The 23,408-nt window shown below is 46.3% G+C and overlaps 1 protein-coding gene across 6 annotated transcripts in view; it reads left to right on the plus strand.

Moving 5' to 3' along the window:
* Positions 1-23,408, plus strand: part of CRTC1 (CREB regulated transcription coactivator 1) — a 1,230,699-nt gene that overhangs the window by 1,178,463 nt on the left and 28,828 nt on the right. For all 6 annotated transcript variants that reach the window (XM_069649310.1, XM_069649311.1, XM_069649312.1 and 3 more), the window contains one exon: positions 14,627-14,807. In XM_069649310.1, the coding sequence (XP_069505411.1) occupies positions 14,627-14,807 (181 nt within the window). The remainder of the gene's footprint in view (positions 1-14,626; positions 14,808-23,408) is intronic.

The raw sequence follows: 23,408 nt of genomic DNA on the forward strand, positions 1-23,408 counted from the left end.
GACAGTCCCAGTCCCCACATCCGTGCTCACACACCCCCCACGCTTTTGCCCACAACAGCTTTCCCGGGAAAGGGAATTCCATGTGACATTTCCTGACCAAAGAACAATATGGCAAAGTGGCAAGGAAAAACCTTGTGGCACAGCCATTTTGGGGGCGCCAGCCACCTTTCGTAACGCTTTGTACTTGTGCACTTTTGCAGTTACCACAAAGTATGAAGCACAGTAGAAAAATATTTGTCGCTACCAGCTCATCAAGTAGATTGTAAATGGAACTAAAATGCTATACTTCACTTTAAGGTGGCTTGTGCAAGACATTCACGATGAGACAGTCCCTCATTACTGATAGTCTTCTGGACTAATCAGTTTCCTCATAAGAATGAGCAGGAATACCAGGGCAGTAAAGTAAACCTAGAAAAGCTGACCTCGAAAATAAGCACAGGAGTCTAAGCAAATCAAAAAATAGGGTGTTCCATAGAAGTCTGAGAGAATCTGTGAAAAGAAAATATTTCCTGAAAGTAATACAGTGGGATTTTCCATTCAACCCTGCCCCCAATCGAAACCATCCTTAATCCTACGTCCCGTCCCCTTTCCTCCATACTGTATGGACGTCCCTCACTAGGGACAGCAACAGAACCTTTTTCACCTGGAAAAATGTCTTTCCCCTTTAAATGTAGGCGTGCGCAGGGGTGTGGCCCCAGGAGCATGCACTCCCTTGGCTCTGCCCTACGGCATCACACCTCAGTCCGCTATTCCGTGTCGACAGGAGCAGACCTTCACCTATTCTGTGGTTGAGGCCTTTTTTCCTTTTATAATTCCACGCGGTTGGAGTCTTCCCCAGGGATCTTTGTCCCTCTTTTTGACTCTTTATTACTAATCAAGTTTTCAAATTTTTATAGTAACTAAAATTACACTGTTCTTTGTTACCTCCCTGTTTGGGAGAATTCCCAATTCTGTGCAAATTCCCTTCAACCTTAGAGACCCTTAGCTCTTTTGCTGGACTTTAGGACTTTCATTTTTATCCAGGAGTGAGACCAACCTTTTTCTCAGCCTCATGTATTTTTGATCTGATTTGAATTGTTTTTTTTCTTTTTTGGAGTCTTACAAACGCCATAGGCATCTACTTTTTGTATGGTGACATAGCACCTTCAGTGCATTGTCACAGATAAATTCTTGAGGTTTAAGTACCTTTTCTTGTGAGAACTACTGTTCCCAAGAATAGTAAAGTGAAATTGACTTTACTTACTGTTTCTCTCTAGATCCAGCACACACCATCTTATGTGGAGTGCTGCAGGGTTAATTAGTACACCCTTTTTCTACTTATTCATGTAACATATTTTGTGTTACCTTCACTACTTTTAATGGCTGGTGGCAGTGGTTTAATTGTCCTACCATTGTGCTTTACAAATGCAGGCTGAACCCTCAGCTGCAGTATAGCACCCATGGGTGACTAGTGTGTCAAAATGGCCCTGGTCGCCTTTTTTCGCAATTTCTTGTTAGTGAAGTCTTTCTTGAGTTTTACTCTGCACGCCAAACCAGGTTTAACACTTTTGTTTGTTTTGCCTTTGGCGGACTTCAGTGCTGAAACCTGCCTCTGGCTCCAGTGTGTCTGGCAGTGCAGGAAACGAGGGAGGTGCACAAAACTCTGTCCTTAGTCTCCTTGGTAACCTGAATGCACCCAGTGCTGATTGGTTGGCTGTCCTTGCAGGACAGCCACCCTGCTCTGAGTGACAGCTAGGTTGTGCATGAATGGGAGAAACCTGCATTGAAGGCGAGGATTCTTGAACTGAAGACAGTCGACCTCTGGACGAAATATCAGACGAAGGAATCGTGAAGAGAACTTGCTGCATCCTCCTGGACCCTTGAAGTGCCGGGTGAAGCCCTGCTGCAGTGCTGAAACTGTTTTTCCGAATCGACTAGAGAAGCTCCGGAGAGGACGACTTCTTCCTTTGGGTTAGTGGGACCAACTAACCCCAAGACTAACTTTGCTGGAAGACCTTCCCCAACTGGCTGTACTTCTTTGCTGCTGCTGGAACCGAGTGCCAGGTATCGAGAAAGCCGTAATCGAGTGCATCGGCTTTAAGCTGGACCAAAGCTCCAGGCAGATCCTGAGGACCCTCCAGAAAAAGGACGACCCAAGCTCGAGTCACCTCACCAGAGTGCTGGACTCAAGGAGCAAAGAAAGTCCAAGGGCCCAAGATCCGCAGCGGTGCTATTGGCTGGTAGCTGATACCGCAAAGTGCTGCTGAACTGAAAAGAGCCTGTAGCTGCGACCAACCTCCGAACAGCTGTGCAGGAGTCCTCCAGACGCCCTCCCTCTTGTCCCTATGACTAAGGCCCAGGAACCCAGGATCTGCAAGTCTGCAACCAGGAAAGAAGCCAGCTGGATCCTCTTCTTCAAACATAAGGTACTGTTCTGATTAAGGGGTACTTACCTCTTTGTAGCTTGCACTATTTCACTTGAGGCTTGCAGTAGGTGCTTTTTGCAGAGTTGATCTCAGCTCTACCTTCACAAGCCAACAGCATGTGGCTCAACAGTGGTTTTCTACAGACTCTCTAACTTTGTGCAATACTTTTGTGCTATCTAAGAAGTGCCTCAGCTCCATAGACTTTGTTCAAATTGTCTTTGGCTGTCCTGGCTCCCTACAGACTCTTCTGTCCCATTGACTTTGATTCTAACTTCCCCGCTTAGGTGGTAACTTGTTTGAAACTGTTATTGCTGGGAAAAGTTTTTATCTAGACTTCAATGGGGGATTATAAAAGCGCTCACACGCTCTGAGAGCCTGTTAACCTTTTTTACAAGTGCAAAAGTGATATATAAATGCCAATACTGTCCTGGTAATTTAAGTCCCCTCAAGGTGTAGGAAGTGTGTATGAAGCATCTCTAAAGAGTATCTACTTGCTTATCTTGATTCTGAGAACGTGTCAAGTATATTTTTATTGTTGCATGCTTATTTAAAACGGATCATTAAATAATTATTTTACTAGAAATCCTTGAGTGTAAGTGTTATGTGGATACTTGTATGTGTGGATTTCGATGCTACAGCCCTACAGCTCACATTTACCCCTCTTGAGAAGTCTGGCTGCTCTTTCGCTCTACCAACTTGTGTAGTACAGACCTGTACCAATATGTGTGTTACCCAATACCAAAAGGACAAGACTGGTATAGTCTCCCTGAGAGTTACTGCATACAATCTTGCCTAACACTCCCCGGTGCATGTCGACTGCGGCGGGCTATAGTAGGTGCCCGCCCTTTCCTATATCGAGCCCGCACGTGCTCTGCTTCCGGTGCTTAAGCGAAGACCATGGCTGGGATGGTTGTTCGGTGTGCAACGCCCTTACTCCCCGGTCACTAAAGAACCGGCTGGCTAGGTGGAGGGAGCTGTTCTCCCGATCTCCACCTGTACATATGAAGGAGTACCTACATATGAAAACTTAAACCCAAGTTAAGTGTTATATTCTCCAAAGCACCCCGCAAAAGTGACTCCTTTCCCCAGGAGGCGACCAGGCAGGAGGGGCCAATCGGGCTCTAATACCAGCAAGCGTTCTGAGGCTCTCTGAGATGCCGGCCTTGTGGCTGAGGGGGTGAACAGACCCTCCCGGTTCCAGACGGCTCTTATACTGGAGAATCCCAGAGGGGCTCTGCTCTAATACCAGGCCTTTGCCTGAGGGGGCGCATACATGCAGTAAAAAAAGCACTACCGGCACCATGTCAGAGGTCCGAGCCTATGCACACAAGCAAAACAGGTGGAGGCCAGAGACACTACCTCCACGGACACGTAGGCCGCACGTGGCATGGTACAGTAAAAAAATGAAGAAGCGTGCCAATCCACTGAACCCCCAAAGACAGGAATTCACCAAGAGGGTAGAATGGTCTCCCATGATCATGCCGCAAGTCACATGGTTCACTTCCTACCCTGTTCCCTCGGGACACGTGCGCTACACAGACGCGGGCTTTTCGCAGGGCAGACGAAGCGTGGGAGGAGCACAACAGTACAAGTCAATCACCCAGTCAGTGCCAGTGCAGGAGCGCAGCTCCCCAGCATGCGAGGGGCGATTTCTTATTTTTATTTTTTAATTCCTCACATGAGTGCTCCTCAAATGGGAGGTATCCTCAGGGGAATCATCCAAGACATGATCCCACCTATTCTCCTACATCCCCCAGCCCCAATCCATCCTCAGTTGGCTCCAAGCCTAGTGTTATGATTCATTGACACCTTGAATACCAGCTGTTATGAAACCGGCACAACATGAACTAAAGATATTACGGAGTGAGGAAGGATAAGACTGTGGACGGTGGTTGAGGCCCTCCCGGGGGTCGTCGACTATCTGACTTAAAGAATAAAGCAAAGATGTTTCATAACAGCTGGTATTCAAGGTGTCAATGAATCATAACACCTAGGCTCGATGCCTTTGCAACCTACAGACTCTGGCCCCCGCTCAGCCTAGCACTCCGGCTCCGCCGCGTTCATGGTACCCCTGGGCACGCCGCCTGCAGATAATATGGACCCACAGGACACAGCGGATCAGGGTGACACAGACAAGGCGGATGAGCAGGACACCTTCGGCAAGGGCTTTCCATGACAGGCTAGTATTGCTCAGCTGAAAAAGGAGCCACCAAAAGCAGGGATCCTAGCAGAGGTGTTGACCATCCGTTTAAACCACCAGATCTGGCATTCCGCTCCAAAAAGATGAGGCTTTGACAAGGAAGGGCTAGCCCAAAGCCCATTCTACGCAGCCAACTAACAAGAGGCTGGACGCAAAGCAGATTTCCTCCTGGAGTTGCCAGCTCACAGGCGGGCATATTTCAAGGCCGTTTGGCCATAGCCAAAATTGTAGCACGGGACTTAAGGGAGCCCTTTGTTGCACATGTGGACACGGCAGATAGAGCCATTTGTGTGGCCACAGATATGAGGAGAACAGCGTGGCTCCAGGCCACCAGGTTCAATCCTGATGTAAAAGACTGTTTCCTCGACCTCCCTTTTGAATGCGGGGGACCTGTTCCATTCCTCCACAAATGAAGAGTTGGACAAAAAAAACATTCTCAGACAGCCATGTCTTTGGCTATACTTGCGAAGCCAGTATTGAAGACCTTTGGGCAGAGGCAATCATGGTGCGATAGGGGTTGCATGTTTGGCAGCTTTAGGGGGCTTTCAGGATCAGAGAGTTGGGCAGTCTGACGGGTCCCCCAGCCAGCAGAGGTGCAAACCTCAAACAACTTTGCACAAGGGCTTCTGCCAGTCCCTCTCCCAGGCACCAGCCTCAGAGTAAAAGAAGCAATGACAGGATCATCAAGGTCCACACTTTTCTGGTGTGGGGCAGGCTTGCTCTTCACTATTCATGGACCCATGGATCCCCTCAGTGGTATCCCAGGGCTTCCGCCTCCCCATCCATTAAATTCCCCCCATTCTCTCCTCTCCCAGATTGGGACACCATCTCTCCTTGTGGAGATCAGCTCACTGGTTGTGAGCGTAGCAGTAGCGGAAGTTCCCCTAGTGCAGAGAGGCTTGGGATTCTACTCTTGTATCGTTGCAATACAGAAGAACAACCACCAGGCGGGCCTGAGAGTGTTTCTGGATATATGCTTCCTAAGCCTTTAAATACCCCTCCAAAGTTTAAGATGGTTATGCCAGCGCTGATGGCACAGTCTCTGCGAGGGGGAAACTGAACGTGCTCCCTGGACCTGAAGGATGCTTACCTACACGTCCCAATATGGCAGCCCCATCGCTTCTTTCTCCGGTTCTGGGTTATGGGCTCCCACTTCCAGTACAAGGTTCTCTCGTTTGGGCTCAACTCGCCCCAATGGTATTTTGAAGACTCGTGAATGCGGTGGCTGCGCTGCTGAGGTCGAAGGGTCACCATGTGTATCCATGTCTCGACAACTGGTTGGTCGGGGCGGAATCACCAGAGGAGGGGAGTAATACGGCCTCCAGACAAATGGATATTCTTTCTGAACTGGGGTTCTCCATCAACCTTGGAAAGCCCCAGCTCTAGCCTGCAAAAGCCTTGGTCTCCCTGGACCTCAAGTGGGATACCAAGGAGCAGCAGATCTTCCCCCACCATGGAGAAGGTTGCGGATCTCAAAGCAGCTACTGGGCATTTTTTCAGCAGGTCACAAACTTTCGCCTGGTGGTACCAACACCCTCTAGGGTTTACGGAAAATGAGGAGAGTGCAGTTACACTTCTCAGCCTCATGGAACCAGGAAACGGGCTCCCAAGCAGCACCATTCACCGTCTCTACACATCTCCACCAAGATTTGGTGTGGTGAAGGCAGGACACCAATCCTTTGTTTGTCCTCAAAATAACTTTTCGCTGTTAGCTGCACCTCATTGTCACCCGATTTTAGACCCCTCTTGCATAAATAGTGTATGCATATAATTGGAGCAGCTTATTCCGTTGTTTGGTTAGCATCCTAGGGCACCCCTTACTCAAGTGAATTTTTTGATGAAATGCTAGTTGGACCTGCCATCATATCATTCAGGCCCTGGGCATTCTAGGAAATTGCAGTAATTTCAGCCATTCCTTTTTTAATAATCCCACTCTGGGACAGAGTTTTATTTCCTCACCTAAGTACTATCGTTATGTTTTTGCTCTTTGACCGGTATCCAGCCTCATGCTTGTCACTACACATTTCCACCCCATGACCCATCATCGCCTTTGTTTTCGCAAAATAATGTATCTGTAGCATAACCGTTTATATGTAATTGCAAAATTCTCACCTAGATTTTAGTCTAACCTGCTGTGAACAAGATGTAGAAAATGTGGCAGTGATTTGAGTAGATCTTCGTGAATGTCCTCCTTTTGCTTAAACATAGACCCCCAAAAACTGCTGTGCAATTCTGTTGTCCCTGCAGAGGCACCATGATCGATCATCTCTGGGGCCTAAGGCACAGTCTAGGGAATGGCTTATGCTGGAAAATATATTATTGTAACATGTGCATACATCGTCCTCTGGGAAAACCATGAAATAGCCCCTTCATATTTCAAAATATCTAATTGGCAACATTCCGGCCAGCAGTCCTACCGTCTACTTCCACTGCAACTTATAGGAAGAATATTTTTGTTGCATTGTATATCTTCCATCTTCAGAGAGTCTCACACTTTGCTATCGTTTATGCTGTGTGTCTGTGCTTCAGAATCTTTACTTCGGACTCGCCCTTGTCCATAGGCAGCAGTTGTGGACATGCAGGGGGTTTATTTATTACATTTGTTACACACTCAGACCCTGGGGTATCACGCGTGGTTACAGACAACTTGGACATTAATATTCAAATACTTACATGTGGCTAGACAGTAATACAAAGAAACTACAGTGATATTTACATACATAGGTTAAGACAGTGCGCGAATCATGCTGATTTACATTTTTCTGAATCTGAACATTTTACTAAAATTGGTTAATAACTAAGTTTTTAGCAATTTTTTAAAGCCATGGAAGGATTTCTCCTTTTTGATGTTCAGAGGGATGGAGTTCCAATGTTTGGAAGGCAGGAATTGGAAGCTGCTACCCCCAGCTCTAGCATTTTTGTAGCGGGGGAATCACCATGAGCAGATTGTTCTTGATCTTAGCGATCTGATGGATTCTTTTTGGTTTATGGCGCTGTTCAAATAGATGGGGGCTTTTTTGGAAAGGCATTTGTAGCTGATGCATAATACCTTAAAGATGATTCTGGCTTTAATGGGTAGCCAGTGGGGCTCCCTCCTAACGTTAGCGATATGTTCGTACTTCTTTATTCCTAAAGCTGCCCATAATGCTTTATTTTGCATTAGTTGTAATTTACTAAGGTTGGTGTTGGAAGTCCCTAGTAATAACGCATTACAATAATCCAACTTTGATAAGATCAGTGCCCTGGCCAAAGTAAAGCAGTTGGTGGGTGTGCGAAATTGGCGGCTTAAGGCAATTCATTTTGAAGTATACAATGTGGACGATGAGAGTGCACTTGTGTTTAGCCATTGTGAGGTTGAGATCTAGGTAAACTCCTAAGGTTTTTACTTGTTTAAGTACTGGAATCAACGTGCCTTCAATGTTGACTGAGGAATAGTCCGAATGGAGGGCACCTATTTTATATTGGGATCCCACGATGAGAATATGTCTTCTCATCGTTAAGGCAGAGGCTATTCAAAGCCATCCAGTTTTGGATTATAGCATACATTTTATTGATGGTCGGTGTGTCCTGGTTGTAGTTACCTTAGATAGGTATGAGGATCTGGGTTTCATCTGCAAAGTTGGTGTAGATGACACCCATGTCGTCTAATGCTGAGAAGAGAAGCTTTGTGTAAGCATTATAGAGGGTTGGTGAGCGACAAGACCCTTGGGGTACCCCAATGGGGACTGGAATGGGATCGGCAGCTTCTTTCCCTGTGGAGACTCTAGACGTGTGTTCGGCTAGGAATGATTTCACCCACAGGGTGGCATCTTTAGAGCAGTTGAAATCCTTAGCTAGAGTAGTGCACAATTTGTCGTGATCCACAAGGTTGAACAATGCAGATGGGTCTAACAGCAGAAGTATGCAGAGTTTCCCTGAATCCCTGATGGTATCCATCTGAAATTTTATGTCAAGGAGTGCCGTTTCCGTGCTGTGGTTAGGCCTAAAACCAGATTGTAAAAAACCAGCTCCTCGGAGCTAGACAAGGTGGGCTTGGATTTGTGTGTATGCTATTTTGTCTATGATTTTGAGCAAGAATGGGACCGTGGTTATTGGTGGGTAGTTCGTAGGAACAGTTGGGTCAAGGGTTTTTTTTTTTTTTTTAAAGAAGTGGGGTGACCCAAGCTGTTTTGATGCTTGCCGGGACCATGTTGGTATTGAAGGAGGCATTGACAAAATTGGTTATAATAGGGGTGAGGGTGGGTGCACATGATTTAACTAGTTGAGCTGGGACGTTATCCCCTTTACAGTTGGAGGCTTTTAATTTGGAAATAGAGTCAATCACTAGTAATTGGGTGACTGGGGTGAAGTGGAATAGTAGGTTGGTATTTTCATTAGATTTTGTGAAGGAGTTGTTAGAGGCATTTTTATCAGCTAATATTTGTCTTGTAGTGATTATTTTGTTTTGTAACAAGGCGATCTTGGAGGCTAAGGCATCTTGAATGGTGGTGCACCATTCTTTGCTGAAATTTGCAGGGGCTGTGACTGGAGTGGGGTTTTCCAATTCTCTAAGGATGGAGAAGAGCTCTTTAGAGTATGACGAGACGGTACTAAGGTGAGTGTTGTATGCATTAGCTTTGTGGGTAATAATTGCTGCTTTGTACATTTTGTTTGCAGCCTTAAAAGCATTGGCACAATCAATAGTGGGATGTTTTTTGTAGGAGTGATCAAGAGATTGTTTAGTTCGCCTTAGCGAGACTAGCTCTTCATTGAACCAGAAGCACGTTCTTTTGTCAGCGTGTCGCGTTTTTGTTGTTAACAGTGCTAACGCGTCAATAGTGGCGGTGAGGCATTTGTGGTAGGGGTCTGCAAGGATGCATGGGTTGTCACTGGTGACCAAATTAGTTTCTAGTGCTTTGCTGAGGATAGGGGCAAAATTCTCAGCTGCGAGTTTACAAGTGTTTCTGGCTTTGTAGGTGTCCATTGTTTTGGTCTTAGGAGGGCAAGTTTCATTGCACATGAGGGTGAATTTTATGCTGTTGTGGTCCGTCCAGCCAAGGGGTGTGATTGATTCAATAACTAACGTGGTGTTAAGTGAGAGAATCCAATCCAATGTTCTGCCCTTAATATGGTAGGGGCCTTCGCCAGTTGAGTGAAATTCATATCCTTAAATGCTGAGTGTAGGGCTTCTGCTTTGTGGTCTTGGTTGCCATTGAAGCCTAGATTCAAATCACCAAGGATAATGCATTTGGTGTTTGGTTTAATGAGTGGGGCTAATAGCAAAGGTATATCTACGTCTATATGAGTGTTGGTATTAGGTGATTTGTAGATCACTATCATGGTTTTCTCATTTGTTGTGAATTTGACTAGTAGGAGTTCATAGCCTGCTATATCTTCGAGGGGGCAGGATCTTAATTGTAATTTGGTCTTAGCCATAGTGGCTACAACGCCTCCTTGAGTATTGGATCGATCGGTCATAAGGATGGTGTATTCTGGTGGGATGGAGAGAGCTAACAAGGTTCCAGATGCTTGGTGAAGCCAGAATTCTGTGACTCCTAGAAGGTCCAGTTGTTGTTCAGTAATTAGGTCATGGATCTCGATGGCGTGGGCTCCTAGAGATCGGGCGTTGATAAGGGCACCTTTTAAAGTTAGTAGGTGGCTCAAGTTCAGATGCAGCAGAGGTATTGGGAATCCGTGAGTGTGGCACACTGGGAGCTTGTTTGGTGGTCAATACCATAGGTGTCTTGTACTTTTTGTTGGGCAGGTAAGCTTTAGGCTTGCGCTGTTTAGGTGTACTAAAAGCTGGAGCATGGCAGTGAGGGCATGTTGTAGTGCGTGATCTCAGGCGATAATCTAGTGTTGCCCTGTATGGGATGAGTATGAAGGTTGTCTGTAGTGTTTAGGATGCGAGTGGGAGCAGTCATGTGTAAGGTGGAAGTTGGCTCTAGCCTAAGATTGCTACTAGTAGAACTAGAGCTATGGGGATAATCTTGAGTGGGCAGAAATGGTGGCATAGAGGGTAGGAATGGCGTGGGGCAGGGAATGGGGTGATGCCGGTAACAGGCCAGTCTAGTAAGGCCATTTCTATAGCTAATGAAGGGACTACCTGTACAAGGTAGGCAGTTTTGAACACAGAATGGAAACATGGTGATGAATAGCCAGTCTAACATGGCTATGTTCAGCGTGGGATGTGGCTAAAGTCGTTCTAATACCCAAGGTACTTCTCGCAGCAAGCCCCTTATGATAAATAAGGATTTGATTAGTGGGGCTAAAAGCAGCTCCTGGATATTTTGCATCACTCAATAAGGAGAAAGTACTTTTGGGGAACAAGGAGATAATATATAGCGTGCCACAAATCGAACTTCCACATGAGGCAAATCATACTTTTTTTCTGCCATCAAATATGACGCATTCTGCTTTAAATGTTGTATGTGTAATACTTCTCCTTTTTAAACGTTTACAAGAATGCAGAGCTATTGTAAGGTAGGTATGTTTGTGTGTGTGCGTATATAATGAAAAATTGTCCAGAGGACTCTATTCAGATAATGTGTATCAAAAGTATTATTTATTGAACTTTATCATGTATTTTAATCCACACTCTAAATTACATTAAGGTTACATGAAGAACAACATTTAAAACATTGCAGATAACCAAATGCATAGCTGCAATGAACAATCCATTCATCCATCAAGAAACATTCTCATACATACAAAAAATACATCCACAAAAATGCGTTTTAAATGTAAAAAGACTTTCAGGTGGTGACATGAAAAAGATTTAAAGAGAATTTCATAATATATCAGAAATGTAGGAACATGTCATCAAATTGGAATGGATCAGAATAATAAATTGCAATTCATAAAATCACATCTGCAACAATCTTCAATTTCCGACTGGTTTGGTTGTGATGGAATTATCTAATCCATGTCTTCATCAGGGAATCCCGACTTTTTGCTGCTAGTGTCCAGGACACAAGGGAGTGTGCCTGTAATGGAGTGTCTACAAGTGTGGAACATGGATCTCACAAGAAGGAAGAAGTCATTTAAAATTCCCACTTAGTTGTGCCGCAATCAGTTTTTTCTTTAATATGCAGCGCAAGATGACACTTGTACAATTTTTCAGTATGTACTAGTATGATAATACCCTGGTCGAGAGCGTAGAGTCGCCCTGCGTCTTTCAGCATAGTAGGTATATTTGTGTCTCACCATTTGGACTGAGGAGCCAAAGGTAGCTTCTGGTAATTAAGCCACCATGCTCATCTAGATTTTAAGCAGAAGGTTAATAGCTTCCACTTCCTGGCAATTTAGAAACTTGAACTTTAGAGTCTGACATCAAAGGTTTACCAGCACACCTGTGCCCATTGTGCCCTGTATTGTATTCTACCTCCTGTTCTTGTCTGCCTTCATGTCACAGTCCCAAACCTCTTGACGTGAATAAAAGAACCAAGCTGTCCCCGCCGCTGAAAACCTTGAGTTAAGCCTTATTTTAAGGCAGTAATTAATGTGCTTATTTAGCAGATTTCTCTTCACCTCAACAAATAAGCATCTTTGCTTGCTGAGCAGCCGGTCTTTGGTCTGGGAACATCACACTGTCCAACCCTGACCTGTATTCGTCATCCTGTGGGCATGTAGAGCTACATATTTCTCTTAAGTCTGCTTCGGTAAGTGCTCTGCAACCCTTGGCTCTTCAGATGTTTTGGACTAGGACTCCTATGACCCCCTCACCAATAACTATTCTGGGTAAGGCTGATGGGAGTTGCATTCCAAAACATTTGGAGAGCCTGCCTAGTTGTTACCTTCTTGCTTGATATCCTACCAGGTTCTTTTCCCAAATGTGGATGGAAGTTTTTTTATTTTAGATGAAGCACCCCAGAGGCACTTTTGTAAAAAGGACTCTCTGAATGATTGGGGCCCTTGGAATCTTTAGGAAGTCAGACCACCCTTCTATTACAGTTTGATCTGCCTCTTGGATCTTCGGCCATTAGTTGCTTGGTAAAGTTGTTATTCTACCCAAGTCTTCAGCACCTACATTGTATTCTCTGCTTCTTATATCCTTGTAGGAATAACTCAGGAGCGTATTTTATGCATTTTGTGGTAAAGCAGCATAACCTCTATTCCCATGAACCCAATTGTTTCCAGGGATTTTTTTCTTGAATGGGCATCAATATTTCATGGGTAGATATTGGTTCCAGTCCTGCCTCCTATCTGTCCCAAGAATTCAATGTTTGCAGTAGTGTGAGCGCTGGATTGCTAGGTTTGGAGCATATTTTTCAACTTGGGCTCCTTTCTTGTCATGATGATCCAGATATGTAATCACTTTATCCTTACACTGATTGCTGTTGGTGTAGCTGACTTCGCAAGTGGGTATAACACTCAAACTGTAAATGTACACCAGTAGCCAAAGTAGGTGTTCAAACCCCACAAATTGAGCGCTCCATGGTGAGGTCTCTTCTCACCCCACCGCAGCTTTTCAGTCAGATCCAGTCCAAATATAGATGAAGTGTGGAAATGTTTTGTGTTGCTAAAGGTTGGTTATGCTTCTGCTCCTTTCTCTCCCCCACTCCCTCAAGAGCACCAGTAACTCTTCGATCCACAAGTAAATATTGGTGCAGTAATTTTCCCAGCTAGGAATAGCATTTGCTTTTGTCACAGTTCTGGGTGCCCTCCTGCCCACCAAGGATCCCATATTGGGATCACTTTGGGCTCAGTGCTTTGCTTAACTATAGGCTTATTTGGGAGACTGTTTCTGCATGGATCGTGCTGGTGAGCAGTTTAGTCACCTCTGACCGGGTATCGTCTATTTACCCGCTCCTCTACAGAGTGCCCCATGCTATCCAGCACCTTCATGTCAACTGTGTTCAACATGCCAAGCTCCCGTTACTTTCCGTCCATTCTTGCCTCTGGACTATCGGTGGGATGTAACGCATCGCTTTAACCTTCTTCTCCACAAGCTTGAGTGGTGCCCACTCTCCCGGACACCGCCTCTACAGTGGGGGCTCTGCCAGTCATCTCACAGGAGGTGGGAAGGGTGCCGGAGCCAGCAACTGAATTTTTTGGTTCCATGTGTTTTGAATGTCGGCTGATTCAACGTTTGCCTTTTTAAATGCATTTTCGCGATCCGCTGTTTTTTGGCGGCGGAGGGGTCCCCAACTAACACCACCACAACCTGCCAACCCCAATTGCCTACCCCAAACACTAAACACATACTTTAAAAAAACTAAATTTGGCAGTGGCGAAAACACCACGTTTAAATGGCAAACATGGAATCATCCAGCGGTGAAACCACAGCATACTGAGTTTTTTTTTTTTTTTACCCTCCCCTCTTGCTTTGACTGCTTCTTTGTTCGACAGTTCTGTGCACGGGCACAGCATTCAAACGCTATTTCTTCAGCTGTTAAATGAGATCTGATCACTTTAGTAAATAAATAGCTATGATGTACATTCAAGATGCACAACCATTTTTTCTCGGGCCTGAGGTTAATTGGGTTGGAATTATTCCAGTTCTTACAGGGGATATCGTGAAGAGCTGCAGAGTTTCACATCCATTTCTTTTGGTACCAAGCTTATGTGCCTTATGTTTTCTACACTTTATTTACAGTTAATATAATCTTCAATCAAATTTTCATTCAATGTTTTTCCATTGGTTGTAAAATTGTAAATATTGGTGCAGTAATTTTCCCGGCTAGGAATAGCATTTGCTTTTGTCACAGTTCTGGGTGCCCTCCTGCCCACCAAGGATCCCTTATTGGGATCACTTTGGGCTCAGTGCTTTGCTTAACTATAGGCTTGTGTTATAGTTATAACTAACTTGTGTTGGAAGAGCTGTGATATTGTAATGTTTAAATTATTTCTCTAAAAGCCTGCTGGAAGTTAAGTAATAGGATCCTATTACAGTTCATTTCTTTGTGATAAGTACTTCTAACAAATGTCTCAAACCTCAGGTTCGCACAGCTGTTCTTCCTGAAAATGGTGACAAGGTATGTTACATTCTGAGCTTGAAACATTAAGTTGATTTAATCATTTCTTTCTTTTTAATATGCAGCTTGAACAATTTAATATGATAGAGAATGCCATTAGCTCCAACAGCCTCTATAGCCCGTGTTCAACCCTTAACTACTCTCAAGCAGCCATGATGGGACTTACTGGCAGTCATGGCAGTTTACAGGACTCTCAGCAGCTCAATTACACCAGTCATGGAAACATCCCAAATATTATTCTCACAGGTACGTTTTAGATCACTTGACTTATGAGAAAAGTGTGTGATGCTAAATTACTGTATTTGTATTTATTTTATTTATAGAGCGCACCAGGCCCGAGGGCATCCGGGCGCGTATTTTAGTTTACAGCAAAGGTAGGGCAGACATAGCATTACAAATTGCAGTTTAAAAGCAGTTAAATTACACTTACAGATATAAACAAATGTAAATTACAGGTGAGCAATAGTGATGACCTATGTGCAAAAGAAGAGGCAGGTGGCTGGCAGAGAGGCCAGGATGCAAAAGGTGTAGTTAGCTAGAAGAGTGTGGGTCTTGGGCAATAAGCCAGGCGCCGGCCGTGTTTTTGAATCTGTGGAAGGATGGTTCGGATCTAAGTGTGTTGGGGAGTGAGTTCCAGAGTTTTGATACCATTACTGGGAAACTGTCTCCGCCAGCTCGTTGAAGGTTGTAGCCTGGTATAGTGAGGGAATTGGTCTGAGCAATTCTGCGGGGTCTATTGATGTTATGGGGGACGAATCGGTTGGCTAGGTAGGAGGGTGCCTGGTTGGAGATGCATTTGTGCGTGAGTGCAAGAGTTTTCAGAGTAATTTGTTGGGGCGGGATCGAGAGCCAGCGTAAGTTGTGTCTGGTGTCTGAAATGTGTTGGTTCCTGGGGATGTTAAGAGCTGCTCTAATAGCATTATTTTGGATGATTTGAAGCTTGTTTAGGTTACATTTGTTGGTGCCTAAGTAGAGGGCATTACAATAGTCAATTTTTGACAGCACAAGAGTCCTGGCAAGAGAGATACAGTTGGCAGGTGACTGGAAGGGGCAGCTGGCTGTGATGAATTTACAGGTGTATGCCACTGCAGAGGATACTGCGTTAGTTTGTCTAGTTAGGGATAGAGTCGAGTCAATGTAGATCCCGAGTGTTTGTGTCCTTGGAAACAATGATGGTGTTGCCATCGATGATGAAGGATTTGAACTCTGGGGACAGTTTGGATAGTTTGTTAGGAGAGCCGAGAATGAGAAGCTCTGTCTTCTCATCGTTCAGACAAAGCCCGTGTTGCGCCATCCAGGCTTGGATGACTTGGTAGATGGCATTTACAGAGAGGGAGTCAGTGACGTGGTCTCCTGAGATAGAAATGAGTATCTGGGTGTCATCAGCATGGTTAGTGTATGTGACACCCAGATAATCCAGAATATCGAATAGGGGTTTTGTGAACACGTTGTACAACGTGGGAGATACACAAGACCATTGTGGTACCCCGCAAGTGACGGGCGCCGGTGTGGCTGCTGCTAATGGGGAGAAGACTTGCATCGATCTATTGTCCAAGAATGAACTGATCCAGGCTGTAGCTTTATCAGAGAAGTGAGTGGCTAGTTTAAGGTGACGGCACAGTATTTAATGATTAACGAGGTCCCAGGCCGCAGAGAGATCAAGTAGTAGTAGTAAGGCTAGATTAACTTTGTCTCTTCAATCTGCGTTTTGAGGTCGATAAGGGCGGTTTCGGTTCCGTGTCGGGGCCGAAAGCCAGATTGCCGTAGACCCAGGAGTTTATTAGATTCAAGATATTCTTGAATCTGTAAGTATGCAGCTCGGTCAAGGATTTTTAATAAGAACGGTACCGTAGTGATAGGCCTGTAGTTGGTGGGTATATTGGCGTCCAGAGTTGGTTTTTTTTAGGAGCGGGATAACCCAGGCATCCTTTAGGTGGTTCGGTACAATCCCCGTGCTGAACGAGGAATTGATGAGTGAGGTGATGAAAGGAGCTAGCTCGTGGGCTGCTTCCTTGATGATGGGCGCTGGGCAAAGGTCACCTTGGCAGTTGGAGGGTTTGAGGCTATTAATAATATTTTCCATATCCAAGATGGATAGGGGTGAGAAGCTAAACGGAGTCAGCGACTCTGGGATAGGGTTATTGATAGTAGGGAAAGAGTTAGGTTGCAGGTTTGATAGTAGAGTCATCTGTTTATTGTTAATTTTGACTTGGAGGGTGGCTATCTTACCAAGGAGGGCGTTTTGGATACTGGTGCACCATGTGCTATCTTTTTTTAAAAAAAAAAATATTTATTTTTATTATTTTGAACAAACAGAACCAACAAACAATACAGCTTTTCGAGACGTACATAATCGATATCAAACCGACACATTATACAGTGTTATTCTCCGTCCTCTCCCCACCCACCCCATAAACTTCAGCCGACTCATCCGTGTCATCTATGGGAGCGTTTTCGGGAATCGCAGTGCTTGTAGACTCGTCTGAGTCTTCTATTTCATGGTTAACCTGGTAGGGGTTTACCATAGAGGTCACTAATTGTCGCCAGGCGATCAGGGGGCCCACTTCCTCCTCACCCCCCCCTGGTAACGGCTTCAAACCATACTACAGATTCTGCTTCCGCCCATCTCAGGAGGTCCGCCCACCATGTCTCCACCCTGGGTCTGTGGGCCGCCTTCCAGCCCATTGCGATCCTACGCTTGGCCAGGATGTAAGCCAGGTCCTTCATCTTGCTTATGTGCTTTAGATTGCGTGGCCTGGGAAAAATCCCGAGCATGCATGCCCAAGCCGACCCCGCCTCCAGCACCACTCCCCCACCGGCCATCTTAGTCTTTATTTCGTCCCAGAATCTGTGTACCTCAGGACAGGCCCAGAACATGTGTAGCAACCCCGCCTCCACCTCCCCAGACCTGGGGCATTTCTGTGTGGCCGAGCCTGCAAACCTGGTTATTTTCCCGGAGGTCTCCCTCACCCATTTTGTGAGTCTGGTGTAAGTTATATATTGGCCTCTATGCACCCCTGTCTCCTCCTGCAAACTCTGGAATTCCAATACCTCCCCCTCCTGCCATATATCCCCGAGGGTGGCCAAGCCCATCGGTTCCCAGTATCTACGGACTACCTCAAGCAATTGGGAGTCGTTTCCACACAGCGCCACCAGCGGAACCTGCTGGGAGAGCGGATCCGGATCACCCACCGTTCTCCACGTCCTGCGCCAGACCTCCCAACCCAGCTCCAATAGTCTCCCTCTTCCCACCAGTTTACTCTTTTGTAGCCACACCGTCTCTCTCAAAGTATGGAGCCAAGTCGCCCTGCAAAAGTCTAGCTTCCGCCGAGTCCTCTGACGACAAACACCTGGCCACAAACAGCTGCCCCGCCAGATAATAAAGCTCAAAGTTCGGCAAGTTTATGCCCCCCTGTCACACGAGTTCTGTAGTTTCCACAGGGCTACTCTGTTTCTGGACTTGCCCCATATGAAGCTCCTGCACATACCATGAAGTCTCTTGATATTTACAAAAAAATGTAAGAGTCTGGCCAAAACCACCATTTTCAGCAGAGCTGCTCTCCCCATCATAGGGGTAATCTAGACCAGAACACCATACTATTCTTAACTCCCTCGATCGCTTTCTCTGTATTATGTTCGTGCTCTGTTTCCGTCCTGTGATAAATGTTTACTCCCAGTTAACTAAATGTCTCAGGTTGCCAGGGTATTTGCAGGATAGGCATCCTCTCCAACGGGACACTCTTATACCTTCCCAAGGGGAACAAACTAGACTTCCCGGGGTTCACCGATATGCCCGAGAGGGTGGCATAACGATCCATCAGCTCCAGTTCATATTGCTGGTTTTCCTCCCGGTAGCGCAAATAGAGGAGCATGTCATCTGCATACAGCGATATCAGGTGCATGCCACTTATCGTACGAATCCCCACCTCCCCGTATTGTTGTCGCAGGCATATTGCCAGCGGCTCTAGTGCCAGTATGTATAACATGGGTGACCAGGGGCATCCCTGTCTGGTCCCTCTTCTGAGTTGCCATTTGTCTGAAATTGTGGATCCCGTTTTAACTCTCTCTACCGGGGTGCTATATAACATCTGGACCCACCTGATGTATCCAGGGCCCATTCCGTAACCTTTCAGGGTCGCTTTCAACCACCGCACCGAGTCAAAGGCTTTGACCGCGTCTAGCGACACGACAGCCAACTCACCCGTGTCTTCCCCGGTGTAATCAATGATCTGGTGCAGCCTCCTGTGGTTGTCTGTGATATTCCTACCAGGGACATAGCCCGTCTGATCTGGGTGTATCAATTTACCAATCACCCTCTGTAGCATATTGGCTAATACGGCCGTGAGTATTTTACTGTCCTTATTGAGCATGGACAAGGGTCTATAGGACCCGCACTCCATGGCTGGCTGGCTTGCCTGGTTTCAGAAGTGGGATGATCACTGCCTCGCGGAGGGACGGTGGCAATTCCCCCCCCCCCACTCGTAGGCTTCATTAAACATGTCAAGCAACGGCTGGAGTAGCTCCTGCTTGTATGTCTTATAAAACTCGCTTGGCAATCCATCTGACCCAGGCGCCTTACATGTGGGCAGATGTTGGATCACCACTTCCAGTTCGTCCGAGGTAACGGGGGCATCCAGATCTGCACGTTCAAGGTCATCCAGGGTGGGCAGCCCTATATCCTCTATTGTTCCCAGTATGTCTTGGTTCATATCCTCCCCTGTGTCCTCATATAGTTGTCTATAATACTTGAGGAACTCATTTACCCCCTCCTGGGTGTTACGGGTTCGGCCTTCCGCATCCCTGATCTCTCTAATCACTGAGCGGGGGGGGTCTCGCTCTTATACAGCCAGGCCAACAATCTACCCGGCTTATCCCCCCCCTGCATGTAGTCTCTCCGTGTATTTCTTGTAATTTAATTTGCATAATCTATCCCAGAGTCCACTGTAAGTCTTTTATCTTGGCCCTGTTCTCCCGGGTTGTCTCCTCATTTTGCATGAGACCCTCCAGCTCTTTCTGATTCCTGAAGTTCCCGTTCAATGCCCCCTTGGAGCCCTTTAGATTTCGATATAGCGACCCCCCCCGCACCACCACCACCTTAAATGCCTCCCATACTGTACCCACAGAGCGTACACTGCCCGTGTTAGTTTCAAAATATTCCTCGATGGCCTCCCTCAGGTCCTCTCGAAACCCTGCGTCTTAACGCCTCAGTTCTGAGTATCCATGTCGGGATGCGCGCCATGGGGGGTTGATATCGTCACTCTACGACCAGAGGCGAGTGATCGGATAATACACAAGCCTTATATTCCGCTCCCATCATTTCTCCCAATATCTCGGACGCTGCAAACACATAGTCTAGCCTCGTGTGCAAGTCATGTGGTGCTGCGTAGTGCGAGTATTGTCTATCCAATGGATGCAGCCTCCTCCAGACATCCACTAGGCCTAGGTCTCCCAACATTGTCCCCAGCGCTTTAGCCGCTGGCGCTGGCTTCCCTCACCATGTGCTATCTTTAATTGTAGTGTCAGGTGCAGCGACAGGAGTTTCCAATTCTTTCAAGATTCTAAAGAGTTCTTTAGTATTAAATTTGGCTTGCTCAATACGTTTGTTGTAGGTATCTTTCTTCGCCTGGAGTATAGCAGCCTTGTAATTTAAGGTAGCTAGGACGATATTGGATTTGGAGGCTTCTGACGGGTTACTCCAGTGTGATTCAGCAATTCGTTTTTCTTTGCAGAGGGTTCTGAGTTGAGGTGTAAACCAAGAGTTGAGATGTGCTCGTGGTTTGGGCTTTCTCAATTTAGATGGGGCAATGAGGTCAAGGGCTTTTAACATGGTGTGGTTTAAAGTGTCAACTAGGACCGTGGGGTCCGTGCTTAGTGACACTTGTTCATTTAATACAGGTAGGATGCGAGGGAGGAGTTTGTCGCAGGTTATGTCTCGTTTATTCTGTGTGGGGATGGCAGGTGAGACGACTATAGGGGAGCAACTGATTTTAGCGTGGATGTTGAAGATAATTAAGTGGTGGTCGTTCCAAACACAAGGTTGGTTAGATACCACGTTAATACCGCAATTAAGGTCAGCTAACCAATCAAGGATTCTACCCTTGGAGTGTGTTGATGTGTTGATGTGCAGAGTAAAGGCAGAATTTGTGAGCAGGTTGTCAATAGTCGTGGCAGCAGTATCGTTCTGGTCAGCAAGGCCCAAATTAAAGTCACCTAGTACGATGATTTGGGAGTTAATTTTAATGTTATCTGCAAGAATATTAGAGAGGTCTTCAGTGAAAGTGGAAAGTGGTCCTGGGGGTCTGTAGAGTAGGTGAAATGAAATGGTGTGTTTGGGGGTGAGTGCCAGTTTGGCTGTTAGGGCTTCCGTAGAGAAGAGTTGATGAGTGGTGTAGAGGCGGACGTTCAGGACATTTTTGTGGATGATGGCAATGCCACCACCTTTCGATTGGCTGGTATTACGGTCATGTCTAATGATATTGTAGTCTGGTGGGATGGCTAACGAGAGTAGTGGTCCAGAAGATGCATGTAGCCATTTTTCTGTGACCGCCAAGAAATCCAAGTCATGTGTTAGGATGAGGTCTGCCACTTCAAGAGCGTGAGCTGTGAGGGACCTGGCATTGATTAATGCTCCTTTAATGATGATCTTGGCACGGTTAGTAGGTTGGGAAGACGTGGTTCTGGTACTGGGCTGGTGGTGTTTGTTTTGGTGCAGTGGTGTACGATGGTGGTAAGCAGTGTGCGTGAGTCTGGTGTTTCTCAAGGCGAGTGAACATGGTTGGGAAGGAGTAGGTTTAGAAGCAAAGTGTTGGAGCCATAGGGCTGGGTTATTAAGGTATGGGTTGGCGTCATGGGTGTCCATAGGCATCGCTGTAGTGTTCTGGTAATGTGAGAGTGGTGACCAGGTGATGGAGTGTTTGAATGCGGGCAATTAGGTGTAGGGTAGAGTAAAATGTGATAATCAGGACTAGTGCAAGTAGTTTTTGAATAGTATACTCAAAGGAGTGTTGGACTGTTAGAGACTGGAGCATGGTGACAGTAAACACCAAGGCTTGTAAGCGGTTGTAGTCGTGGTGTACAGCGAGCAGTATTGTCGGACCAGAGGCAAGCAAAGCGGGCATTGGCGCAAATAGGCTGATTGGGAGATCGTCTAAATTCAATACAAAGCAATTGGGTTCAATACAAGATAGCTAGGAAGGCAATCTAGACATTTGAAGTGTGAGTGCAGCAAATACTGTGGTATAAAAGGCAGATCGGGGTATATAATCACACAACTCGGGGCATTTACCACAATGCGTGTTGGGTAGGTAATGTAGGCAGCATAAGGTCATCAGAGTGGCTACGCAAGTGAGAGCAACAGTGTGGAACTAAGTGGGGAAGAGTGGTACAACATGGAATGCATATCACAAAATATCACAGGCGATTTGGACCATTGCTAATACTGGGATGCATTATGTGATGTCGGTCAGGTGCAAGTAGTACAAATGCTGACAGATCAATATGCTACAGGTCATAACGATTAGGCTGGTACATGAGGAGCCAACAGTAGGGGTACCATGGGCACGTCTGTGGAGACTTTCCGAGTAAGGCTATTTGTAGAACAATGAGGGCATAAACGGTTATTCTAGGTTCAAAGGCAACCTGAAAATTACTGTGTTAATAGTGCGCAAGGTGCACGTGAGCAGGGATCAGAGCGTCAATAATGTTTTGCCAGGTAGCGGTGCGGTACCTGTGGTGGTAGTCCAGGTAGGAGTATGGGCAGCAAATGGCAGGGCTTAGGGACTGGCCGCATCCCGCAGCACGGCACGCTCGGTCAGCTCTGTCAGTAGAGGAGCCTTCTTTCACTGGCCGGCTCTCGCCTGTCGGTTGCTCGTGGTTGGTTTAAATGGGCAACCAATCAGAGCAATGAGAGGACAGGGAAGTCAGGCAGCCAAGGGGACAGGGTAAGGCGCAGGGCGAACTTCTGGTGGCGGCCGTTTTACGGTAGTGCATCTCGGCCCAAACAAACGTGTAATGGCCGTGTGCACCCATCAATGCTCTGCAAATCAGCTGGGTAAGAGGATCAAAGCAATTTCTAACGTAGATTGCTCATATAAAGAGGTAATTCACTGTCGAAGCAGCGGGGCATGGAGGAAGTTGAGGCAGCTGATCATATGCCTGAAACTTGATATATGATATTTTATTTATATCGCGCCCATACACAGGTGTTTCAGAGTGCGACCAGGCAAAGGGAGGGGGAGCAGGGGCGAAAAAACAAAAACAGAACGATGTTACTAGACCCAGTGACATTGAGACCGCGCAAGTGCATGGGAAGGGAAAGTGCAAAGGAAAAAGGGAGGGGGGCAAAGAATTGCAAGGCATAGGAAAAATATAAGTTAGTGGATAAAATAAGTGAATAAATAAGGTGATAAGAGCAGTGATTGGTGCAGCCAGTGAAGGGAGAAGTGCAGGGCAAGTCAGATAGGGTAACATCTGATAAGTGCAGGAGAGGAGTAGGGGGACCTGTAAGAGTACAGATAACAGGTCCCAGTGCAAGGGTGGCCAAGAGGCAGTGCCAGAGGATGTCCGGGAGGGCAGGTAGCTGAGTCAAGTCAAGGGGGCCCCGTTGGCAGGTGAGGCAATGCTAAGATAGAAGGCAGATCAACAGGGGAGGAGAGTGGCAAAGGCAGATGCGAAGAGAAAGGTCTTCAGGAGCTTCCGAAACTGTAGATGGTTTTCCTCCAGTTTGAGGGTGGCAGAGAGGCCGTTCCAAAGGGAGGCTCCGGCCAAGGACAGAGATCTGCCACCTGCACGTTTCTTAGAAAAGCGGATGACCCTGAGGGAGTTGGAGGTAGAGGAGCGAAGGGCTCG

The sequence above is a fragment of the Ambystoma mexicanum genome, chromosome 1p, assembly GCF_040938575.1.
Source record: "Ambystoma mexicanum isolate Mex_15411 chromosome 1p, UKY_AmexF1_1, whole genome shotgun sequence".
Taxonomy (NCBI): Eukaryota; Metazoa; Chordata; class Amphibia; order Caudata; family Ambystomatidae; genus Ambystoma; species Ambystoma mexicanum.